This window comes from Alligator mississippiensis, chromosome 12, assembly GCF_030867095.1.
Source record: "Alligator mississippiensis isolate rAllMis1 chromosome 12, rAllMis1, whole genome shotgun sequence".
Classification (NCBI taxonomy): Eukaryota; Metazoa; Chordata; order Crocodylia; family Alligatoridae; genus Alligator; species Alligator mississippiensis.
In genome coordinates this window covers 17,480,912-17,501,781 of record NC_081835.1, presented here as the reverse complement: position 1 = coordinate 17,501,781, position 20,870 = coordinate 17,480,912, and the positions used below count along the sequence as shown (strand labels likewise).

At 47.8% G+C, this 20,870-nt stretch overlaps 1 protein-coding gene across 1 annotated transcript in view; it reads left to right on the top strand.

Annotated features, from left to right (window-relative positions):
* The first annotated feature begins 4,205 nt into the window (after window positions 1-4,205).
* Window positions 4,206-20,870, top strand: part of CHST13 (carbohydrate sulfotransferase 13) — a 54,552-nt gene continuing 37,887 nt past the window's right edge. Inside the window, exon 1 of the mRNA XM_019499795.2 lies at window positions 4,206-4,386. Within this exon, the coding sequence (XP_019355340.1) occupies window positions 4,293-4,386 (94 nt within the window). The 5' untranslated portion in view covers window positions 4,206-4,292. The remainder of the gene's footprint in view (window positions 4,387-20,870) is intronic.

Below are 20,870 nucleotides of genomic sequence, written 5' to 3'. Positions count from 1 at the left end.
TGCATTACCATCAACCAAAAAACCACTGCAGCATGCGACCCAACCTATTCCAATAGCCTTAGTAGGGTGCCCCTCACTAACCCCTACAGATATTCTTCCCTCATTGAAACTCCACGGGGATGGTTTTAGCCGTGTCCCTGGAAACCTATGCAAGAAGCCAGGTGATAGGAGTTGCAATGAATGGGCTTGCTTGCTTGGGGCTGGGTCTTACACCTGGAGCCATCCTCTTGTTTCTCAAAATAGGTATTTCACAACATGTGACACAAATATTTTTAGTCTCTAACATTGACCTTCAGTCTATCTACCCAGCTAGGGAAACTGCAAGGATGGTTTTCAATGAAATACTCCAGAGTAAACTAGCAGTTTTTTGGAAAGGTGCACACATGCCATTACACTGATGATGACTTTGGAGTCTAGAACATAGATGATGGGAAACCATGTTCCTGCAAATGAGACGGGTCCAGAAGATCTGGTCTGGTTTCTTCATGGTGCTTCAGGGAGGCATTCTGTTAGAACGGGGAATTTCAGTCTTTCATAGGTAAGTATCTTTCATATAATACATTTCAACCTGTTGTTGGGTAGTTTTCTCTCTTACTGAGACCCCTGACCTCACTGACCCTGCATTGCCTTTGGATCGGACAGGTTTCCCATTTCACACTGCAGGACTGATCTTTGATCAAATGTAGAGATCACTGTCCAGTGGCTTTAAAATACTCTCTGCCCATCTCAGTGCAGGGACTAAAGCATGCTGCCTTCTCTGGATTGTTCTGTGAGGAACCATCCTGTATTGACCCAAAGGTAAACTGGGTGATTGAACAGGTGTTTTCAGTCTCTAGTGTCTATGAATTACAGCACTCTCAATCCAGTTAATATGGAAAGTGAGAAAGCTGGTCAGACTGTCACACCTTGGTTTCTGTACACCCTTGGTGATACTGACTTTCTTGATCCAGACTTCAGTCTGTTTCCACTGAAAGCTGCATATGGCTCACGTGACCTCTCTGGAATAGGCAAAGTCCTTTAGAGTCTCATTGGGGTAAAAGGCTGCAGACTGTCTGTGAAAACATGTTTCCTTTTTAATGAAAGACAGAGGTTCAGTGACCTATCATAGTGATCTATCATAGTGGACTGCATATGCCATAAGACTGTAGCTTTCAGGATAAAGTGAAAATCTTGATTTTAGTATGATACAGTGGGTCAAAAGGACTCCAAGGTACATGCTTCAAGGTATGCACACTCATTCTTGATCTACTATGGCAGGCAAGCTAACAGATTCCCATATCCCTGAGGTGCGGTCACTGCAATGTAGGACCTTGGAACATACTTCGAGAATATCCCGTGCACATTCACAGTACGTACATCCACACTGGAGGTCTTAATCTCCTACTTGTTTACTGAACTACAGAGTGGTCTAAAGCAACAAAGGCAAACCTTGTGGCATGCAACAAATTCGCTCTGTACCCTCCTTGAGTGCCACTCCATCCTCTTTCCCTTCCCGATCTGCTGCTCTGCTTTCTTCCCAGGCTCTGTGTTTCATGCCTGATGTGCTATTCTGCTTTCTGCTTCCTGTCCTATCTGCCTATGGTGCATTATTACTTACTACTGACATTACAGCTATGTCTGGGAGTCATTATTTATGATGCAGGATTCCTAGGTGTAGTGCTGCTGCTAGTCGTCTCCGGGAACGCCTGTGCCACGCACCCTCTGATGCGGGGCAGGCTATCCCAGGTAGGCCTGTGTGAATAGGGAACTATTTGATTCAGATTTGGATTCAACCAATTTGGATGCCAGAGATTTTATCATTTTTCTGATTCATTTTTCCGATTTGATTAAGCCGAATCACTTCGGAAGATTCGGATCCAATTTGGAGATTTGGCCATAGAGTATAATGGGCAATGAAATATCTATAACTTTGTTGTCTTTTGCCTGATTTGGATGAACCTTGCAGAAATGGTAGCCTCTGTTGAGAGCATGACGCGTGCCAAGTTTCAAGATGATAGGTGCAGGGATTTCTGGTAAACTGCACATCAAATTCCTGAAAGCAAAACTCATGTCACGTGTGTGTGTTAAGCCACAGGGGGATGAGAACTGCAGGGATGGTAGCTCTTTCTGAGGCCACAAAGTCTGCCAGGTTTCAAGGAGATCAGTGCAGGGGTTTGAGGAAACTACCTCAAGCTGCAGACAAGCCAAACTCGTGACATGGGTGACACTGTGTGTATTAAGACGCAGCAGTGTGAAAGCTGCAGGGATGGTGGCCCCTGCTGAGGCCATGAAGCCTGCCAGCTTTCAAGGAGGTAGGTACAGGGGTTTGGGGGAAACTGCACCCCAAACTCTTGAAAGCAAAACTCATGTCACATGTATGTGTTACAACACGGGATCAAAACTGTAGGCATGCTAGCCCCTGCTGAGGCCATGAAGCCGTCCAAGTTTCAAGGAGATCGGTGCAGCGGTCTGGGGTAAACTGCAATTCAAGCTGCGGACAAGCAAAACTCATGCCATGGGTGACACTGCATGTGTTAAGGTGCAGCAGGGTGACAGCTGCAGGGATGGTGGCCCCTGCTGCAGCCACGAAGCCTGGCAGCTGTCGAGGAGATCGGTGCAGGGGTTCTGCGGCCCTGCACCTCTGGCTGCTGACAGGCAAACTCATGACTTGTGGGACTGTGTCTGTCTTGGGGCACGGGGTGGGAGAGACTACTGCAGGCACAGAATTTAGCGGATAATTGTATTTTGACAGCAGAACTTTATAGCTTCACGTAACAATTCCACAACAAGGTTATCGCTCTCTCTTAAGCTAAAGAATATTTCTGTGAGAGCAAACTTTAACCTATAAAATAGAAAGTCAGGAGGTCTGAAACGCCTGTGGAGTGTTTCGTGAATGGAGAAGATTTAGCGAGGTGATTCTCAACCAGGTGCCGGCCGGTGCCTGGAGAATCATTTCAAGGGTGCCACGGGGTGCCACGCAACATCAGCACTGCAAGGTGTGCAAACGCGAGTCACAAGATAAACCCAGAGATTTCAAACAGGAGTCCAGCATATTAAAGTCATTCTGCCCTGCCACGGTCTTTCTGAGCTCTTTGCAGCAGCAGAAGTGAACTAGTATTTTCTGTAGTCACCAAAAATAAGTGCAAAATAAAAACTGGCATTTTCCTAGTGGGGCCTCGAGTGAAACAAGGCTGAGAACCACAGCTTTAGTGTCCCCGAGCTCTTTTTTTTCTCTCAGCTCCATCCCATTGTAGGTATTTTGTAGGCAGCGGATTAGAAATGGGGCACATTTCGGAAACTATTTTTGGGAGTCTAATGAAAGTATCTGGGGTGGGGGTAACTGGACTGCATGGAAAGTTCCCCAGGGGCTGGTGGCCTGTTGCAGCTCTGCGTGGGGGCAGGAGACACGGTGGGCAGACACCGTGAACGTGACCTGCAGTGTTTCAAGTTGTGTTGTGCCGGGTTGTTCTGCTCTGGCATTGTCCCGTCTTGTTGCCTGGTGCTATGCTGTCCTGGTGTGCTGTGAGTCGTGCTGCCCTGTTGTGCGCTGTGCTGTTGTGTTGCACTGTTGTGTTGTGCCGTGCCATTGTGCTGTGTTGTTGTGCCATCCTGTGTTACGTTGTTGTGCTGTCCTGCATTGCCTTGTTGGGCCGTGCTGTTGTTGTGTTGTGCTCATCCGTGTGGTGGTGCTGTATCATGGTGCTGTGCCATGCTGTTGTGTTACACCCTCTTGTGCTGCACTGTTCTGCGTTGTCTTCCGCTGTGCTATGTAGCGTTGTGCTGTCCTGTGCGGCGGTGCTGTCTTGCATTGTTTTGCTGTGCTGTCCTGTGTCGCGTTATGCCGTGCGGTTGTGTTGTGTTGTACTGTGCTGTTGTGTTACACCCTGTGTTGTGCTGTCCTGTGTTTTGTGCGCACTACTGTTGTGCTGTGCTATCCGGCGTTGTTTTGTTGCGTTGTGCAGTCCTGTGTCGTGTTGCTGTTGTTGTGCCGTGCTATTGTGTACCGCCCTGCTGTGCTGTGCCCTCCTGTGCAGCTGTTGTATTGCTGTGTTGTTGTGTCGTGCAGTGCTGTGTTGCGCTGTTGTATAGCGGTGCGGTGCGGCGCACCCCGGGCCGGCGCCACGCGGCACCCCGCGCTGTCCCGGGGCGGGGCGGGGCGGGGCGGAGCGGGGGCGGGGACTTCCTGCCGCCTGTCCCGTGCCGGGCGGTCCCGCCGCCGCCGCCGCAGAGCCGGGGCGGCCGCCGCGCGTCCCGGGCCATGAGCAGGCGCCGCCCGGAGGCCGCCGGGCGCCGCGGGGCCCCGCGCTAGCAGCATGCGGAGGGGCTGCGGCCACCGCCTGGCCCTGGCCGCCGGCCTCGGCTCCTGCCTCCTGCTCCTCGTCTACCTGCACAGCGGCCGCCGCCCGGGTGAGTGCGGCCCCGGGGCTCGCTTCTTGCCCTTGCTTCTGGGCTGTCCGCATCCCGCCCTCCCCGGCAGGACTCGTGTTACCTGCGTTGTCCTCCTCCTAATCGCCGCTGTCTTCCTAGAGCCGCAGGCAGCGGGGCAGGAAGGGAGGTCACATCTAGTGCCAGTCCCTGCTCAGAGCGGCTGCATCATCCCAGACAAGGCTTTGTCCTAAAACGTGCAGGGATGGAGAAGCCAGCACCTCCTCTCCCACTCTTTTACTTAGTGGGAAAGTTTTTCCTAACATCTGACTTAAACTTCCCTTCTGCAACTCGAGACCGGTGCGCCTTGCTCTGCCGTCTGTCACCGCTGAGAACAGTCCAGCTCCATCCTCTTTCCCACCCCGCTTCAGGGAGTTGAAGTTTGCTATTAAATCCCCCCCACAGTCTTCTCTTCTGCAGACTAAATAATCCCCGTTCCCTCAGGCTCCCCCAACCCCCGAACCATTTTTGTCTCTTTTTTTGAACTCTCATAGATTCATAGATGTAGGGACCCTGCCCTGGGTGTCGGACTAGACATCCAATATGTCCTCTCTGCAATATGTCCACATCCTATCTGTACTGGGGGGCCCAAAATTGGACACAGTCCTCCAGATGTGGCCTCACCAGTGCCAAATACAGAGAAATATAATCGCATCCCTCATCATTATCCTCTTCATGATCATACTCATCAGTATTACTATTATTGCTGCTATCATTATTGCCATCATCAGTACAATTACTATTGCTGCTACCATCATCATCGTCATTATTACTACTGTTATTAGTCACCATCATTCTCATCTATCATCATTGCTACTATCATCATCACGATCATCATTATTAATATTACTACTGTTGTTGCTGTTGTGATTTGTTATCACCCTCTTTTTTGTTATTCCTGTTGCTGGTAGGGGTAAGAGTGATGTAGTGCAGAAATTATGCAAGAGGCAGGGATTTCTTAGTGGGAGGTCTTTTAATGGACAAACAGTATAGTTAGGATAGAGTTTCAAAGGCAAAGCATTTGACCAGATGTAGAATGTCTTATTCGAAAGTTTGTCCAACTCTGTCCAACTCTAGCCCAACCAAACCATTGGTCCAATCTCACTCTTCAAGATGTCTCGCACTCAAGAAATCCTTGCCTCTTGTATTATTATTTTCTGACTTATCCCCAGGTATTGGCTTGCCCCGTTCCATATTTAGCCTCTGGAGCCTGTGGACAGGATGAGGCCAAAGAGTAAACTGATTTCAATGTTGTACTCATGCCTTTCAATTAAAATGCTTTTAAGGCTGGGACAGGACTAACAAAAGTGAAGAAACGCCTGGTTCTGGAACCAGGTGCCGCCATATGTTGCTCCGAAATGTATTACAATACCTCCAAAATCCAGAAATTGTTGCCCCATTCAGAGGGGGATTACATTGTTTCTGCCTCGGGAGAAGGGTGTGCATTTGCAGGGCCAGAATATAAATAGGCAAGGATTTAAAGGGTTACTCATTTTGCTGTCTGCTTTCTGCTCTTTTGTTCGAAAAGAAATTGGTTCCTATTTCCAGAGCGGCATTATTGAGTAATTCTTGTAGTTTAACAGTGCACTTATACTTTCTGATTACAGCAGAGGTTCTGCTGTGGTGCTTTTAAAGTTATTTACTCAAATTCCAAAGATCATGTTGACTGGATTGTTAGCTGATTTTCTTTTTCCAGCATGGTCTAAGTGAGAGGCAATTTTCACTTTATAGTGGATAGTCCATCACTTTAATCTTTTTTTTTTGGAAAAAAAAAGAAAAGGTTGAACGTTTGGCTGAATAATCTGTAATTTGGAAAAGGCATGCGATGCGGGTGTGCGTGTTATGTTTACTGCTGCATCTGAAGTTTAATAACCCAGCCATGCAGCTGTAGACTGCAGCTTTCTGGTTAGCAATGTCTGTGTTAAATGTTGGATCTGCAAGTATTTTGGTATTTGCACGTTTTCTTAAAAGTGCAGCAACAGATCAGCACAAGGATCTGTGTGTCTGACAGCGAGAAGGCCAGATTTTATGCGGAAATTACACTGGAGCAATTGGGAGGAACATCATGATTTTAAAATAGGAAGGCATATTCATGGCTTATGATCTTGAAGACATGTATTTGGGCACTTGACTGAAATCCTTTGAGTGCTCTCAGTGTGCTGTCAAGAGGTTGATCGCACAAGATGAACATTAAGTGTGAGCACAAATGGTTGTGGTTCAGGGGCAGAGTGTTACAGATAAACAGAGCGACAATGGCTGCACAGAGAGTATTTGGTAGGTTGTGAGATGCTGAGCTTTGCCTGTTGAGTTTGCTGGGTTATTTGTTACGTAAGGGAGCAGTGGGCCTAAGCCCATCAAGAAAACTTTAAGTGTCTCATGTAAAGAGGCCATGGAATACATAACAAGAGATTGCCGGAGATGGCAAAAGAGAAAACAGTGATGGGAGTGTGGGTTAAAGATTAATAAAAAGGTTTCCAAGGGGGGACAGTGAGCTGGGCACACTGCCCCTCAAACACGTGCAAGGAGCAGTGCACGCCGCCCAGTGAAACTCTGCCCAGAGACGTGGGTGGAGGGAGGAGTGATAGGAAGCCAGCCCCACAGTCCCGTGTTGAGTTTGCTGGAAGCTGAGTGCCCTCTGGTACTTTGCAAGACCATGTCCCTGATACAGGAAAAGTATCTTTTAAAGAGGTCTTGCAAATGATCTTATTTCGTGTTGAATAAGGTATCTTTGTAGGTAAAGTTTCAGGCACAGAGCCTCATGGGACATAAATTCTCATTGCTTCTGGACCATTTCCTCATTTAGGCCAGGTTTTTGAGATCTCATGCCTGCAAGTGAGTGATCTGCCCCTCAATGCTCACATTAGAAGTGAGTATGAATGTCTTAAAGCAATGGGAGCCAATCTTTTTTGGCAGGAGTGCCACGGAGTAAGCCCTGCGCCTTCCGCAAATGCCACTGATCCCTTTCCCCGGCCTGATCTGCTGCTTTGCTTTCTGCTTCCAGTCCTATCTGCTGCTGTATTCTCTGCTTCCTCTCTGATCTGCCACACACCACACACAGAGGATGCCTGTGTGAGTTGTGGTACACGTGCTGTGGCTGGGCCACCCCTGACTTAAGGGGATACGTGTCATCTGAAAGTCGTTTTCAGCATTTGAGGTAAAATGAATTGCTAGTCCTGCAGCTGAGCCTTGTTACCTTTCTTATGGTTTCCCTGCTTTTATTGACTCCTTCTCCTGCTCTTTTGCTTTGTGAAGGACTTGCACAAACAGAGAAAAAGGACTTATGAAAGGTTGTGGCCAAATGCAGCAAGAAACAACTGGAAAAACAGTGTTTTTTATAGCATCATAGAATAATAGAAAATGAGGGTTGGAAGGGACCTCAGGAGGTCACGTCTAGTCCAACCCCCTGCTCAAAGCAGGACCATCCCCAACCAGATCACCCCAGCCAGGGCTTTGTCGAGCTGGGCCTTAAAAACCTCCAAGGATGGAGAGTCCACAACCTCTCTAGGTAACCCAGTGCTTCACCACTCTCATAGTGAGAAAGTTTTTCCTAATATCCAACCTAAACCTCCCTTGCTGCAACTTGAGACTGTTGCTCTTTGTTCTGTCATCTGTCACCACTGAGAACAGTCCAGCTCCATCCTCTTTGGAACCGCCCTTCACGTAGTTGAAGGCTGCTATCAAATCCCCTCTCAGCCTTCTCTTCTGCAGACTAAATAAGCCCAATTCCCTCAGCCTCTCTCATCGGTCATGTCCCCAAGCCCCCGAACCATTTTCATTGCCCCCGATGAACTTTCTCCAACTTGTCCACATCCTTTCTGTAGTGGGAGGCCTAAAACTGGACACGGCGCTGTGAAACCTTTTTTGCTGTTTTAGATGAGGTCACATTAACATTAGCCACCTTGACTCTGGCTTGCCTGTTTAAGCCATAATACACAAAGAGTGTGAGACAGGAGTCTGAAGTTTTAAGTGATTTGTTCTGTGAATGTTGGGAAGTAGAGTTCCAGAAGAAGCCTCAAAGTCCCCGCTGGGCCAGACAGTGTTTTCCTATTTCTAGGGGTCTTCTGGGTGTGTTTCCTGGGATAACTGAAGTACAGTCACATCCACCTGCTGATGATTCATGCTAAATGTGTGTCTAAACATTTGCAGAAGGCAGAGTGGATTTACACCTTTATAGACTGACTAAATGAGCTACGTAGAAAGCACAAGCTTTTGTGAACTGAAGTTTCTGAAGTATTCTGCTTTTATTTGAGCAGGAATCAAGGTTTGAAGTATGGGAGGAAGGAAGACTACAAATGCTCATTGGACGCAGACCTATTAAGGCTTCACCTATTAGAAACTGGAACGGAAATAATGAGATCAGCTGGAATTCCTACCTTCAGTTATGTTAGTGCAAGTCTGAGGGTGGAACAGCTTGTACTGAAACCGCAGGTTTTATAGAAATGGGGCACAGTGATTTTACAGTCAGAGTGCTGCCAGGCCAAACCGCACTGATGTAACTAAATTGCTACCGATCTGGTTATCGTAGTTTCCTTTCTGTACAGACAAGGTCTCGGATCAGAATCCATCCCCCGGCCACTGCAGGACAAGGGAACCACGCTTGTTTCCATTGGAGTCAGTGGCAAAATCCCCATTGTCCTCAATGGAAACAGAATCAGGCCCGTTCTTTTAAATTCTGCTCTCACAGTTTGACTAGGCGGAGACCGCTTAGGAAAGTTTAACAAATTACTTTTGAATGAGAGCATCCATGCAGAAAGGTTAATGAGCTTTAATTGATGTACACTGACTTTAGACCTTTGGTTGATTAGTCTGAACTAGCTGTGGCCTCAATCACACCTGTGCAGTTTATCAGGGTAACGTATCTAGGTTGGTCCAGAAATTATGAAGAAAATATGAACCAGCTATGCAATAAAAGACATCGCCTTAAGAAATCCTTGTCTCTCATGTAGATTATTAGAGTTGCTCCACTGATTTTGAGTCACTCCACTGATTTCAGTAGTGCCAGCTCCAGATTCACACTGGTGTGACTGAGGGCAGACTCAAATGTTTGATTTTAGCCAACACAAATGTAATAATCCCTTGTAAAATCTTGTTGAATAAATGTTAGGCTCCAGACCCAATCTCTGAACTAGATCCTTCTCTGGGTTATGTTGGTTTCAATGCAGAGTAATTCCAGTAAAGCCTGGGGTTGGCTTGGTCAGAATCTGACCCTGTGAAGTTGCTTTCCTCTCTCTGGGATTGTTTATGATTAGTTCCTTTCTGTCCACTGTTTCCATCATTGCATTGGTGTAATTTTACCTGTGTTAGCAAGTAGGTTTGGTGGTATAGGGAAGAGAGTAGTGGATGATGGGGATCTTACCATTGTTCTACCTCATATCAAGCCTACTTGACAGCGTTAAAATGCCAGAAGCTGCTGGCACCTTGTCTACACTAAAGCTTCGGTCAGTGCTACCATCAGTGGAGCCACACCACATTTTGCAGCAAGGGGAGTTTGGAGGGCAGGTGGGGACTACTAATGTACATGGGACCATTGAGTATAGTCCTGAGAGAAGGGTCTGCTGGAAAAGGGGAGTGAATGGAGCATTGTGGTAGCTTCTGTCCCTTAGTGCCTGTGACAGCTGAAATTTCAGCTAAACGAGGCACAAGGCCAACTCGTCCAAGAGACTTGCGGGGGAAACCTGGGGGGTTGTAGTTTGCATTAGCTTTTGGAATGCCAGCATGCTCTGGGCTGCCAAGCTGGGGGCGTGCGGCATCTGCAGCCTCCAAAACAGTTAAACAAGTAGTCACTCCATCCTGCAACTGATCCGAATCTTTCCTTGTTAGAAAAGATCCTTTTAGCAGGGAGCATTTGAAGCAACCTTCCTCTTTGATGGGCATGACACTCCACTGACCCCAGTGGGGCAGCCCTGGTGTAGACAAATGGAGACCCAGCCTCTTCCTATACAGGACTGAAATGGGAATCCTTTGGTGCCTGTTGGTACATAGAGGCTCTTCCCAGCTATTCTCAGTCTCCTTCGGTTGCAAAATATTCAAGGTTTTCCTATGGATTCACAATAACTTTGACCCTTATTTACCGGAGAAAGGAAGGGTGCTCAGGGCCTTTGAAAACTGGGTCTTGCTTCAGCTAATGAAATAGTTAAAAAAAAAAAAAAAAAAAAAAAAAAAGGGGGCCACTTTTCAGGGTATAAAATCAGAGTGTTATTCCAACTACCCTGTGGACCTCCAGAATGGGAAGTATCATATTTTCTCACACACAATGCACATTTTGCTCCCAAAACCAGCTGCTGGAAATTGGAGTGGGCACTGCATGTGAGAATTAGAGTAAGAGCAGTCTCTGCCCATTACTGGCCAAAAGCAAAAGCAAACTCTGGAGTAACTCCCAGGGAGCAAAACAGAGAGCAGGCTCGGCTCCCTGTTTGCTCCTACTCAAGTAGTACAAGGAAAGATCTTTTTTTTTCCTTCATTCTGCCTTTCGAAAATGAGGTGTGTATTTTATTCTGGGGCATGTTGTTTGTGAGACAATACGGTAGTTCACAGTTAGTCATAATTGAGACACAGGTCCCAGTTCAGGGAGTCTTCTGAGATAGCGGGATGTGGCCTTGAGATTCAGAAGATTTAGGGCTGTTCCTGTAATCGCTGTTGCCTTAAAAATTCTAAGTATTCATGGAGTTCAGGGCCAGAATTGCTCGTTAGATCATCCAGTCTGACCTCCCGTATGTCACAGGCATTTAATTTTCACCCGGTTTACCCTTGTGTTTAGCCTGATGGGCTGTGTTTGATGATAAAGCATACTCTGCGTGTCATTAAAACATATCTCCCAGAAGGGCACCCAGCCTTGCTCTGAAGTCAGCAAGAGATGGGGAATCCACCCATGGCTCCAGTGCCTAATCACTCCCCCCTGCTAAAAAATTGGTGATGGATTTCCCATTTGGGTTTATCTGGTTTCAGCCTCCAGCTTCTGGTGCTTGTTATGTCTTTAGCACTTAATAATTTGCTTGATGCTGGATTCACTAGGGGTCTCTTAAGTCCTGCTGTTCCTATGAGTTGCTCAACCCCCAAAATGCATTCCCGAGTCGGCCAGACATTGCCTTTGATCCACACAAACTTCCAAGTGAGTCCCTCTCCCTGTCCATAGCCATATATAGTTCCTAAGTCTTTTCCCAGTCAGCAAGCTCAGGAGAAGGTATTTCCTTTCCCTTAAACAAGAAATAAATCCTGTGGCTGGTGTCCCAGGTATTGAGTCTCCCTCCCAAAGCACCCTGACTGCACTCACAATTTTATCCTATAATTAACTGAATATTAATGAAAAGAACAGAAATAAATGCCCTGGGGTTGCACACATAGTAGCACTTCATAGACCATGAAAGTTTGTAGCCAGCTTTAAAATAATGCCTAACACAAGCAGGAAGAAATAACTTGCAAGGGAGCTGAGTTTGTTTTAAAGTGTGCCTGAAAAGTGGCTGCTCAGAAGGGCACTCCCTCACTGCCTGTATGTACAACATCCCAGCTACCAGGGTCAGAGCAGGAGAAAGCTTTGGCCATTCTTGATCCACTTTGGACCTGCTCAGCTCTGAGAGAGTGTGAGCTGGGTTCTAGTCTAGCTCGTGCATCACACAATATATTCCTTGACTGTGTTTCACTGCAGGACCAAATTCTGCCCTTGGTGTTGAATTGAAGGCATCTGGAAGTAAGGATAGAAGTTGTCCAGCAAAATCTGCATTAATGAGCAGGAGAGGAATTTGGGGAAGAATGCCAATGCTGGCAGGTTTTTAAAGGAGAGGGGATTTCAATTTGAGGGTCATGAGCAGGCATTGGGGAGTTATAGCCTTTCTGTCCTTTCTGTGTCCCTAAATGGAAGAGGGGTCCTGGCTGGATGGGAGGTTAGGAGGGGGAGGAGATGGTGGATTCTGGTGGAAAGTTATCTCCCCATCCTGAACATCCTGTTATATGAATAGTACCAATCTTTAGACCATTAGTACTAGATGTGCCTGTTTTCATGGCTCATCCATTCATGCTAGGGCAGGGGTGGGCAATTATTTTTGCTGGAGGGCCACTTAATTAATTTTGGGAACCTGTCAAGGGCCACATCCACCTGCATCTCGCTCTCTCACTCTGTTTCATGTCATCTTGTCTCTCCCTCCAGAACCCGGCTGAAGCTGTATTTCAGCAGGAGCCCCATGTCACAGCTGATGCTGATGCCCACTCTGCACAGCAGAAGCTCCTGTCTGGGTCCGCACATGAGTGTCAGGGCTCCTAGCAAACTACAGCTTTGCCCGGGCTCTGGAGGGAAGGGGAGGAAGGGAAGGAGAGAGAAAGAGATGCTACCACACACCTGACACGCCAGCTGCTCCTGCCTGGGTCCACGGCTGATGCTGCTGGCAGATTCTGGGTTAGGGCTCCAGACAGGAGCTTCCACCATGCCAGGAAGGTGGTGGATCAGATGTAGACACTTCTGACAGGTGAGCCTGCCCACAGCTGACACTGCTGCCTGCCTGCTGGAGTGGAAGCCCTTCCCAGGTCCACAGCTGATGCCTGATGCTGCAGGGCAGAAGCAGGCCTGTCTGCCTGACACCACGTGGTGGCTGGAGCCACTGGTCACCTTCAGGCCAGATCCAATATGTTGGCAGCTGTCCTCCTGTAGCCTGGATCAAATCTGTTGGCGGACTAGATCCATCCCGTGGGCCATATTTTGCCCAGCCCTGTGCTAGGAGGAATGTAAGTGACTCTTGTTTTGATTTTCTTCTCACAAGTAGCTATGTGCCTGGGAATTAGTATGAATGATGATTTAATTAACTTTTGAGCAGTGTTGGATTGTGTTAGATGGGAGCTCAAACCACCTAAGTTGGATCTTGTAATGCCACTACATTTGGATCTAGAGCACCCCAAAATTCCTGGAAGCTTGTAGGCTCTTGTCCCATTGCACCCCTATCCTATATACAGTTAATAAACTCATGTCCTCCTTTGGTATTTGGAGCAAAATGGTTCTAAATTACAGGCACTAGGTCACAAACCAAGATTGTCTGAAGCAATGATTAACTTGGGTTTGCGTCGCCAGTGTAAGATACCTCAAAGAGCCCTGGTTTCTAGAGTCTGGTGCACCTCGGCCATCTGAAAATCAGGCCACTTTATGCTGTCTCAGGTTATGCATCCAAAAATCAGTCGGCACTTTAGAAAATCTTGGCACAAACATCACAGTCGACTTTGGTGTTGTCCCTGATTTTTCTCTAGAGCAGCTGAACTAGCAGTAGCACAAGGGGAAATTCCAAGCTCCAGATGTGGATATTACTGCTGGGGCAGTGGAAAAATAAGGTAATACTCTCATTTTTTAAAATCTTTATTAACAACAAAACGTGCTCACCTCTTTCCAAGTGCTTTTCATCTGAGGAGCTTAAAGTGCCCCACAATTATTATCTACCTATATTATATTTCCCATCTTCCCAGTGAGGTAAGTAAATAGCATGACATCCATCTTGCAACTGGGGAACCAAGGCAGTCAGGTTAAGTCACTTAAGTGACACCTCAACTATGGTGCTACGGTTGCTCGCCTGAGGTTTGCTTCACCGTCACGATGAAAAAATTGGAATGCTGAGCTTGTCTGCCCTGGGAGCTGTGTGCTAGCAAATGAAAGGGAGCAAATCGCTAGGTGGCATGGAAGATGCATACTCTGTCTTTCCTTGCTTTTTGGCTACAGGCATTGTGCCTGATCTGAAACTCTCCATGCATGGAACGCCTGCTGGAACCACCCGAGGCTCTGCAGGCACAGGGCTTGTGGGAGCGGGTCCTGTTTGCAGCCGGCCGACACATTTCTTCATCTTTGCAGACAGCAGAGCTGAGCTGCCTTTGCTCTGGCTGGCGCTGCAAGACAGGCACGAGTGTGAAAATGGAAGGGGCCCTCCAGGGCTGTTCTCCTATTCCTTTTAGCTGCAGGGTAAGCTTTCTTAGTTCAGGCTCCCATATGAAATTGGAGCTCTGAGAGAGAATACATAAGTGCACTGCTGAAACAATAAGCCACTATGTTAGCACAGGTTTGGACAACCCAGGCTGGACTGCCATTTCCCACATCCTCAGATTTGCCTGTGTTAAAGTGAAGGCATCGGGTGCTGAATCTGTGACCTGCTGTTGCAACCAAACGTGCCCGTCCAGCACTGAAACATGGATCGGTAATGAGCTCCATATGTCGCCGGCGGTCAGGCCTTTCATGTGGAATGCTTTCTAGTTCTTGGCTCAGTTCAGTTTCCTGAGAATCTCTGATATGTGCAAGAGGTTTGAGAGAGGGGAAGAACTGGGCTTAGCTTGTCTGGAGGTTAACTCTGCATCTGCAGGGAAGGGACAGGCGGTTCTGATCTTCAGCCATGCTGATCCGAGACTTTGCTGTCCCAGCCTGCAGTGCATGCAAAGACCTTGGTTGGAGCTATGTCTCCAAACCTTGGTTTTTCCCTCTGGAAGCCCATTACATCCAGGCTTCATATTGTGCAGGAGCTTCTGGTTAATCTCCAGCTTCAGTAATTAAGGTGCCAGCTTTAATGGGAAGGCTTTCGAGGTGAGCTGCCAAGGGGAAAGAACAGGTATAAGGGCTCAGGCAGCAATGATGTCTTGCTCATCTCAGCAACGCCAGGAGAGTTATGCAGGGCCTTCCCTAGATTCATAGATTGTGAGACTGGAAGGGAACTCAGAAGATCATCTGGTCCAACCCCCCTACCCCTGGCAGGAAAGATAACTGGGGGTCAGGTGCCCCCAGCAAGGTGACCGTCCAGTCTCCTCTTGAAGATCTCCAGGGTAGGTGATCACACCACCTCTGGAGGGAGCTTATTCCACAGTCTGGACACCCCAGCTGTGAAGAAGTTTTTCCTAATGTTGAGACTGAAACGGTCTTCCAGGAGTTTGTGGCCATTACTCCTGGTTTTCCACAAGGGTGCCCTGGTGAACAGTTGTTCACCGAGCTGGAGGTCCTCTCCACAGATGCAGAGAAATAGATTGGGCCCTGTCTTTGACCCTTTAATTACCAAAGGGAACTTTTTCCCCCCGATTGTTTTCACAACATTTGAGTTAAATAGGTGTTAAAACAAATAAATACAAATCAAAGGGTCTGTCTTTGAGGCAGCATGATATATCAGCGTGCAATACTACATGACTGTAAAACTGATCTGTAGGGTTAATTGGCCAGAACCAATATGCACTGACCCAGGTCATACTTCTCGGGTTAAGCCTTCTCCCAGAGCTTTTCTCGTTAGGGTAAGGATTAAAGTAATGGTGTGTGGGCTGAACAGCAGTCCACCTTCTTTTGGCTAAAAGCAGAAAGGAAACTCTTCCCTCCTCTTTCACCAGCATGGTGGGAGCTCCCCTTCCTGCTTCAGTCTATTCTAACCACAGGGCAGGACTGAGGAGATGGGATGGGCAGTGAGGGAAGGCTTTTTATATGGGGTGGGTGGGGGAGAAAAGGGAGTCTTATTGAGTGGATGTCACAGACCTTTTTATAGCAACATCGTTCCTGTGGCTGGGACATCATTGAATCAAAATAAACAAATGTGTCACACCCTAGGTTTGGCCTTGGTCAATCCTAGTTCAAAGGTAGGTCCGGATCAAAAGGTGGCATGCAAACACCTCTGAATGTGGTTGTGGCAAATGGATGGATATTACTTTGTATGTATGCAAGCCAGAATGCACATGTAAATTGAGATCTGCAACCCCTCCTGGCACAAGTGCTGTGAGTTACCATAGGCGCATACAAATCTGTAGAGGTAAAGGAACAATTTATTGTGCTGACCAATGCCAGTCTCATTTTGTTGCTTCTACAGCACCACAGGGTGTAGGTGATGTTTTGCAAATACCAGAAGGCATAGACCCTGTCCTAGGGACTGAACAGTCAAATCTGGATGGGCACAATATACTTATTGAACACAAGAGGCATGAGGGCAGGTGCAGAAGGCTTATCAGCAAGGGTTGGAAAAAAGGGATGGGTTTGAAAGAGCCCAGGAAACTCACTTTGGTGCATGGAAGAGGAGACTCCACCATCTGTTGTTTGATATCCCAGAGCTTAGTGATACAATTTATACAGTATCACGAAGGTCCCATAGCCTGAGCGTCCGTAGCAGTTCAACCAACAGAGACCCCTCTGGTTTTCAGTGTCATAGGGCAAAACCAGAAATGCCCCATAATACTACTGATTCATAATTGATAACTCATTTTACAAAAGACTTTTAATAAAGAGCTTGAAACCACCTTGCAAGGATTAAGTCAGCTTCACAACGTTGCTGCAGTTAGGGAAGTATGGTCCCCTTTTGGCAGTTGTCCAAATTAGTCTTCATTGACTTCCATAGGAGTTTCGGGCATTCAGCCCCTCAGAATCGAGGCCAATTCACCATCTGTTACAGCCATTTCCACTGGCTTTCATAGGTACAGGGGCAGACATGGAGTCAGGTGGAAAAGTTGCTCTTTGCGCTCAGAACCCTGTTCAATTAGTGGCCGTACTTCCATCCCGGAAAAGGAGGCTAATTAGGCTACTGCTACTGTTATCTCTGAAGTGATACTGCCTGCGGCCTGCCAGAATTGATATGGTAGCTCAGACCCACATTTTAATTAGGATAACTGGGTTCTGATATATTTTTCTCTCCATTTTACCATGCTCTCCTTTTTCTAAGTTCTCTTGTTTAACTGTCACCATCCCTTTGACCAGAAATAGCCTTCCTTCCTCTTGAGAGGCAGCAACTTGGAAAGCTCTAGGACGTGAAGCTGTTTATTCTAGTCTATGCTGGATGGTTTTGCCTGCCCAGTTGGCTTTGCGTGTTGAATGCTCATAGCACATTGACGACTGGAGAGAGCCCTGGCTCCTTGTTTATTCACCTCCTGTTAAATCCTTCCATTTGGGAAGGCTCTCCTGGGTATGGCGTGGAGTGGAAAACGGAAGAGTTTTGTTTTTTGCTACTTCTCTGTCTGGTGTTTCTGTGTGCTGCCTGAAGAAAATGAGTTCCTATCAGCTCTGTTCTCCAGAATAGACAATGGGGGGACTCTCAAATTCAACGGGTGTCTCATTTGTGACCTGCCCTGATTCCATAGTCTTCCATCTGGTGTCACTGTCCTGGGAGTAGTTTTGCTACCTCCATCAACGTGGCCAGAGAAATCCTCATCATGAAGCCAGAACCTCAGTCTGGGGTCAGAAATGGAGGTTAGGTGAGTATGTGAGTGTTGAGAGCCTGTTCCACCTGGAGGTGACTGAAAGCCTGGGTGACCTTTACTTTGCCAAGCTCATCCTTTGGAAAGTCCAACGAATGCAAAGCTGAGAGCATCCTGTACAGGGGGAGAGAAAGAGGAGGCATCCAAAAGTGACAGTTCAATGACAGCTAATGAGCTTAGTGACTCTGTGCAGCACCTTCTGAATCAAAATGTGGAGGACATCGGGTCATAAATGACACAAGATGACTCTTCAGATCATTGGAGACCATTGAGTGAGTGCTCGTATGGTCATAATAGAAGTCATTCATGGGGTCTGTGGCAAGCAGTGGGGGATTTACAGACTTTATTCAAAGCAGCTCAAGTCATATCCCCAACTGTTGCAATGCAGCCACCCTTGGGCTGGGTGCACTGCCGCTATATAGTGCCTGTTTTCCTCCAGCGTGCTCTGAGAGAGGAAGTGAAGATGGATACTTATGCAGTTGTATGTACTGTGGGAGGTTTGGCTCACGGTGTATGATTTCCTTCTTAAAACACTGAGGTCTACATCTCCAGCCCTGTCACAACCACAGATGATCAGAACCTCTGACTGTGCTTGTAGGAACACAGCCTCACCAAGCAAACTACTGAAACACTAGCAACTTCTGTTTCTTGGAGGTCTGTATCCAGAAACAGCACAGTTCTTGAGAAATGCAGCCAGGCAAGACCACAGCCTGAAAATAGGGAATAGCATTATTCTTGCTGGCCAGGTTAACTAGTTTGTGAACCCCGTGCTTGTTTTCCCTTGACCGCTCCTCTCGTGGCAGGTTTGGTTTGCAGTGCTCACTAGAGCAGCACCATCTTGCTGTACTTTTTAGGGTGGGGTAAGTTTTTTCCCAGCTGGGTGTGCCCTGCCCTGGTGATAATTTACAGCTGAAGAATTTTGAAGCCTTGGAGGCCAACAGATGCTAGAGATAAGACCGAGATCTGCTGCAGCTTGTACTTTGTTGTCTGCACTGAACAGATCTTCCTTTGCCTCCCTTGAACTGAATGCCAGGCCTGTTTGAGTTTAGACGCTGTCCCTCCATCTCAGTTGATGGGGTGCCACTGAGGATATCAAACATCACGTTATTATAAATAGCAGGAATTCTCTTTTATCTCAGAGGGTCAGTGAATTTGGAGGCAAAGACCCAATTTTGGGCCTGTTGTCTCCTGTCTGTGGTCTGTGCACAAAAGGCCCCAACGTCTGCATTGTAAACCGTAGAGATTTCTAATTTGACATGATAGGATTGGTTGCCTTTTGTTTGGGTAGTGAAACACCCAACTCACCTGGGACAGGGAGGCAACCCCGACAGCCTGAAAGAGGCCTGCTCACCATTGCTCCCAAAGCATGTTGCATTTCCCATAGTGCTCCAGGGCTCTGAATGTGGTGGCAGGGGGTTAATTTTGGTATGAATACTGCAATTGTGAGTTTGAGACCATTGGGCATTCAGCTTGAAAATGAAAGATAAACATTTCCTGGGACAAGAAGAAAGGGCCCTTTCTGGTTGCTTTTACCATGGCATTTGCTACCTCCACAGATAGTGCCTAGTTTGCTGCTGCCACCTCTCTTTGCGTGCCAAGCAACATGACCACACACACAAAAAGCCTCAAGCAGCTCCACAGGCTACCCACTCATAGCACGGCTCAGATGAAAAGTACCCTCTTACCCCTCATTCTCTGAGACATCCCACAGCCAGGTTTTCCGACAGGCTCTCCCTTGTGTGCATGTGGATCTCTCTGGCCACCCCCTTCCTTGCAACCGCTTGGGAGCCCCCCACCCGCCGTCTTGTTCTTGACATGAGAATCTCCTTGCCAGCTTTTCTCGCACCGTGGGATGGCCCCTCTCTGTGACTCACCCAGCTCTGCTCTCTCTCTTTGACTCATCGCCTCTGTTTACAAACCTCCAATGATAACACAGTGCATATTTTGGGGGGCTCTGCCCGTTCATCTCTCCACTCATGCTGTTGAGATTTTCCGCAGCGTAGTTCAGTTTGCACACAAGGCGCTTTAGGCTACGTGGGAGACGGATGCAGCCCAGCTGTGCTTTGCTCGTCCTAGCGCACAGGTACATCAGTGATAACTCGCTATATGACTCGGCCCGCGCTGTTGTGCTTTGCTTTGCTGTTTCCACAACCTGCTGTCTGAAGGCTGCCAAAACCCCCCACGCGTCCAGCTGTGGATTCCGGTGTTGTGCTCACAGGCATCACTCGGTGACTTCTGATGCTTGACTGCCCTCGACAACACAAACCCCGTCTGAAGTTCTGGCGTTGAATTCAGACGGGCTAAGGTGCTCGGCTGTCCCCTGCAGGCTGGATCTAACTTTTCAAAGGCTTTTCACAGGGTGCCTTCTGGTTATCCCAGAAGTCGCCATTGCCACACACACACACACACTCCACGTTAAGATGCTTTTGCATGCTCCTGGCTCTTTTCTCTAGAGAAGGGGTCAGCGGAGGCAGCTTGGTAGATTTAAGAGTCTAATCTATAGGCTCTTCTGTGGGAGACTCTATTTTCAGTCGGTGTTTCTATCTGCTTTGCATTAGTGTAAGTGGCTGCGGGGGGGGGGGGGGGGGGGGGGTGTTTACACTGAAGGCACAGCTGCAAAATCCACCTGAGAAGGAGGGAAAATGAATCTACATTGAGCTCTCTGCTGCTGCAGCAGGATGGCTGCCTGTTAAAAGCTAGCTTGGATATGTGTATGCTACACCACAATCATTGCCTAGGCTCAGGCTCTGGTCGCTGGCAGTGTTGGTGGCCTTTGGTTCACTCCGTGAATGGCACCATCTTACTGGTCTGCCTTACTGTTTTGGATGCTTGAGACCCTTGCCTAGCTTTCCTCTAGGAGAGGGATGTGAGGGGAACATCGGATCCGAGAAGGATTGCAGTTCGGTGGGAGGTGCCTCTCTAGGATCTTTGCCGTCTGCGCGGGCTTGGAGCCTCCTCACTGACAGGAAACACGATCCAGCCTTGCTTTCTGACCAGATGTTGCTTAGCTGCTCTGTGTGATGAATGACTGACCCTGCGGGAAGCAGGGTGACATGGGCACTGGGATCAAAGGTGATATTTATTTGGAACCGTTCACTCTGGGTGTTTCTGTGTCTTGCTCCTGGCTAAGGCAGGCCTCTCCCTCATGGCAGGGATTTGGGAAATTAGCTTGAACTAATTGGATGTTGTAGGATTTTCAGTAATTCCTCCCTTCCTCCATGTTGATCAGCCCCCTCTAAAACAGATGAAGTGCCTGTAACCGAGCATCCTTCCGAGCTTAACAGTGATACCTGCAACAT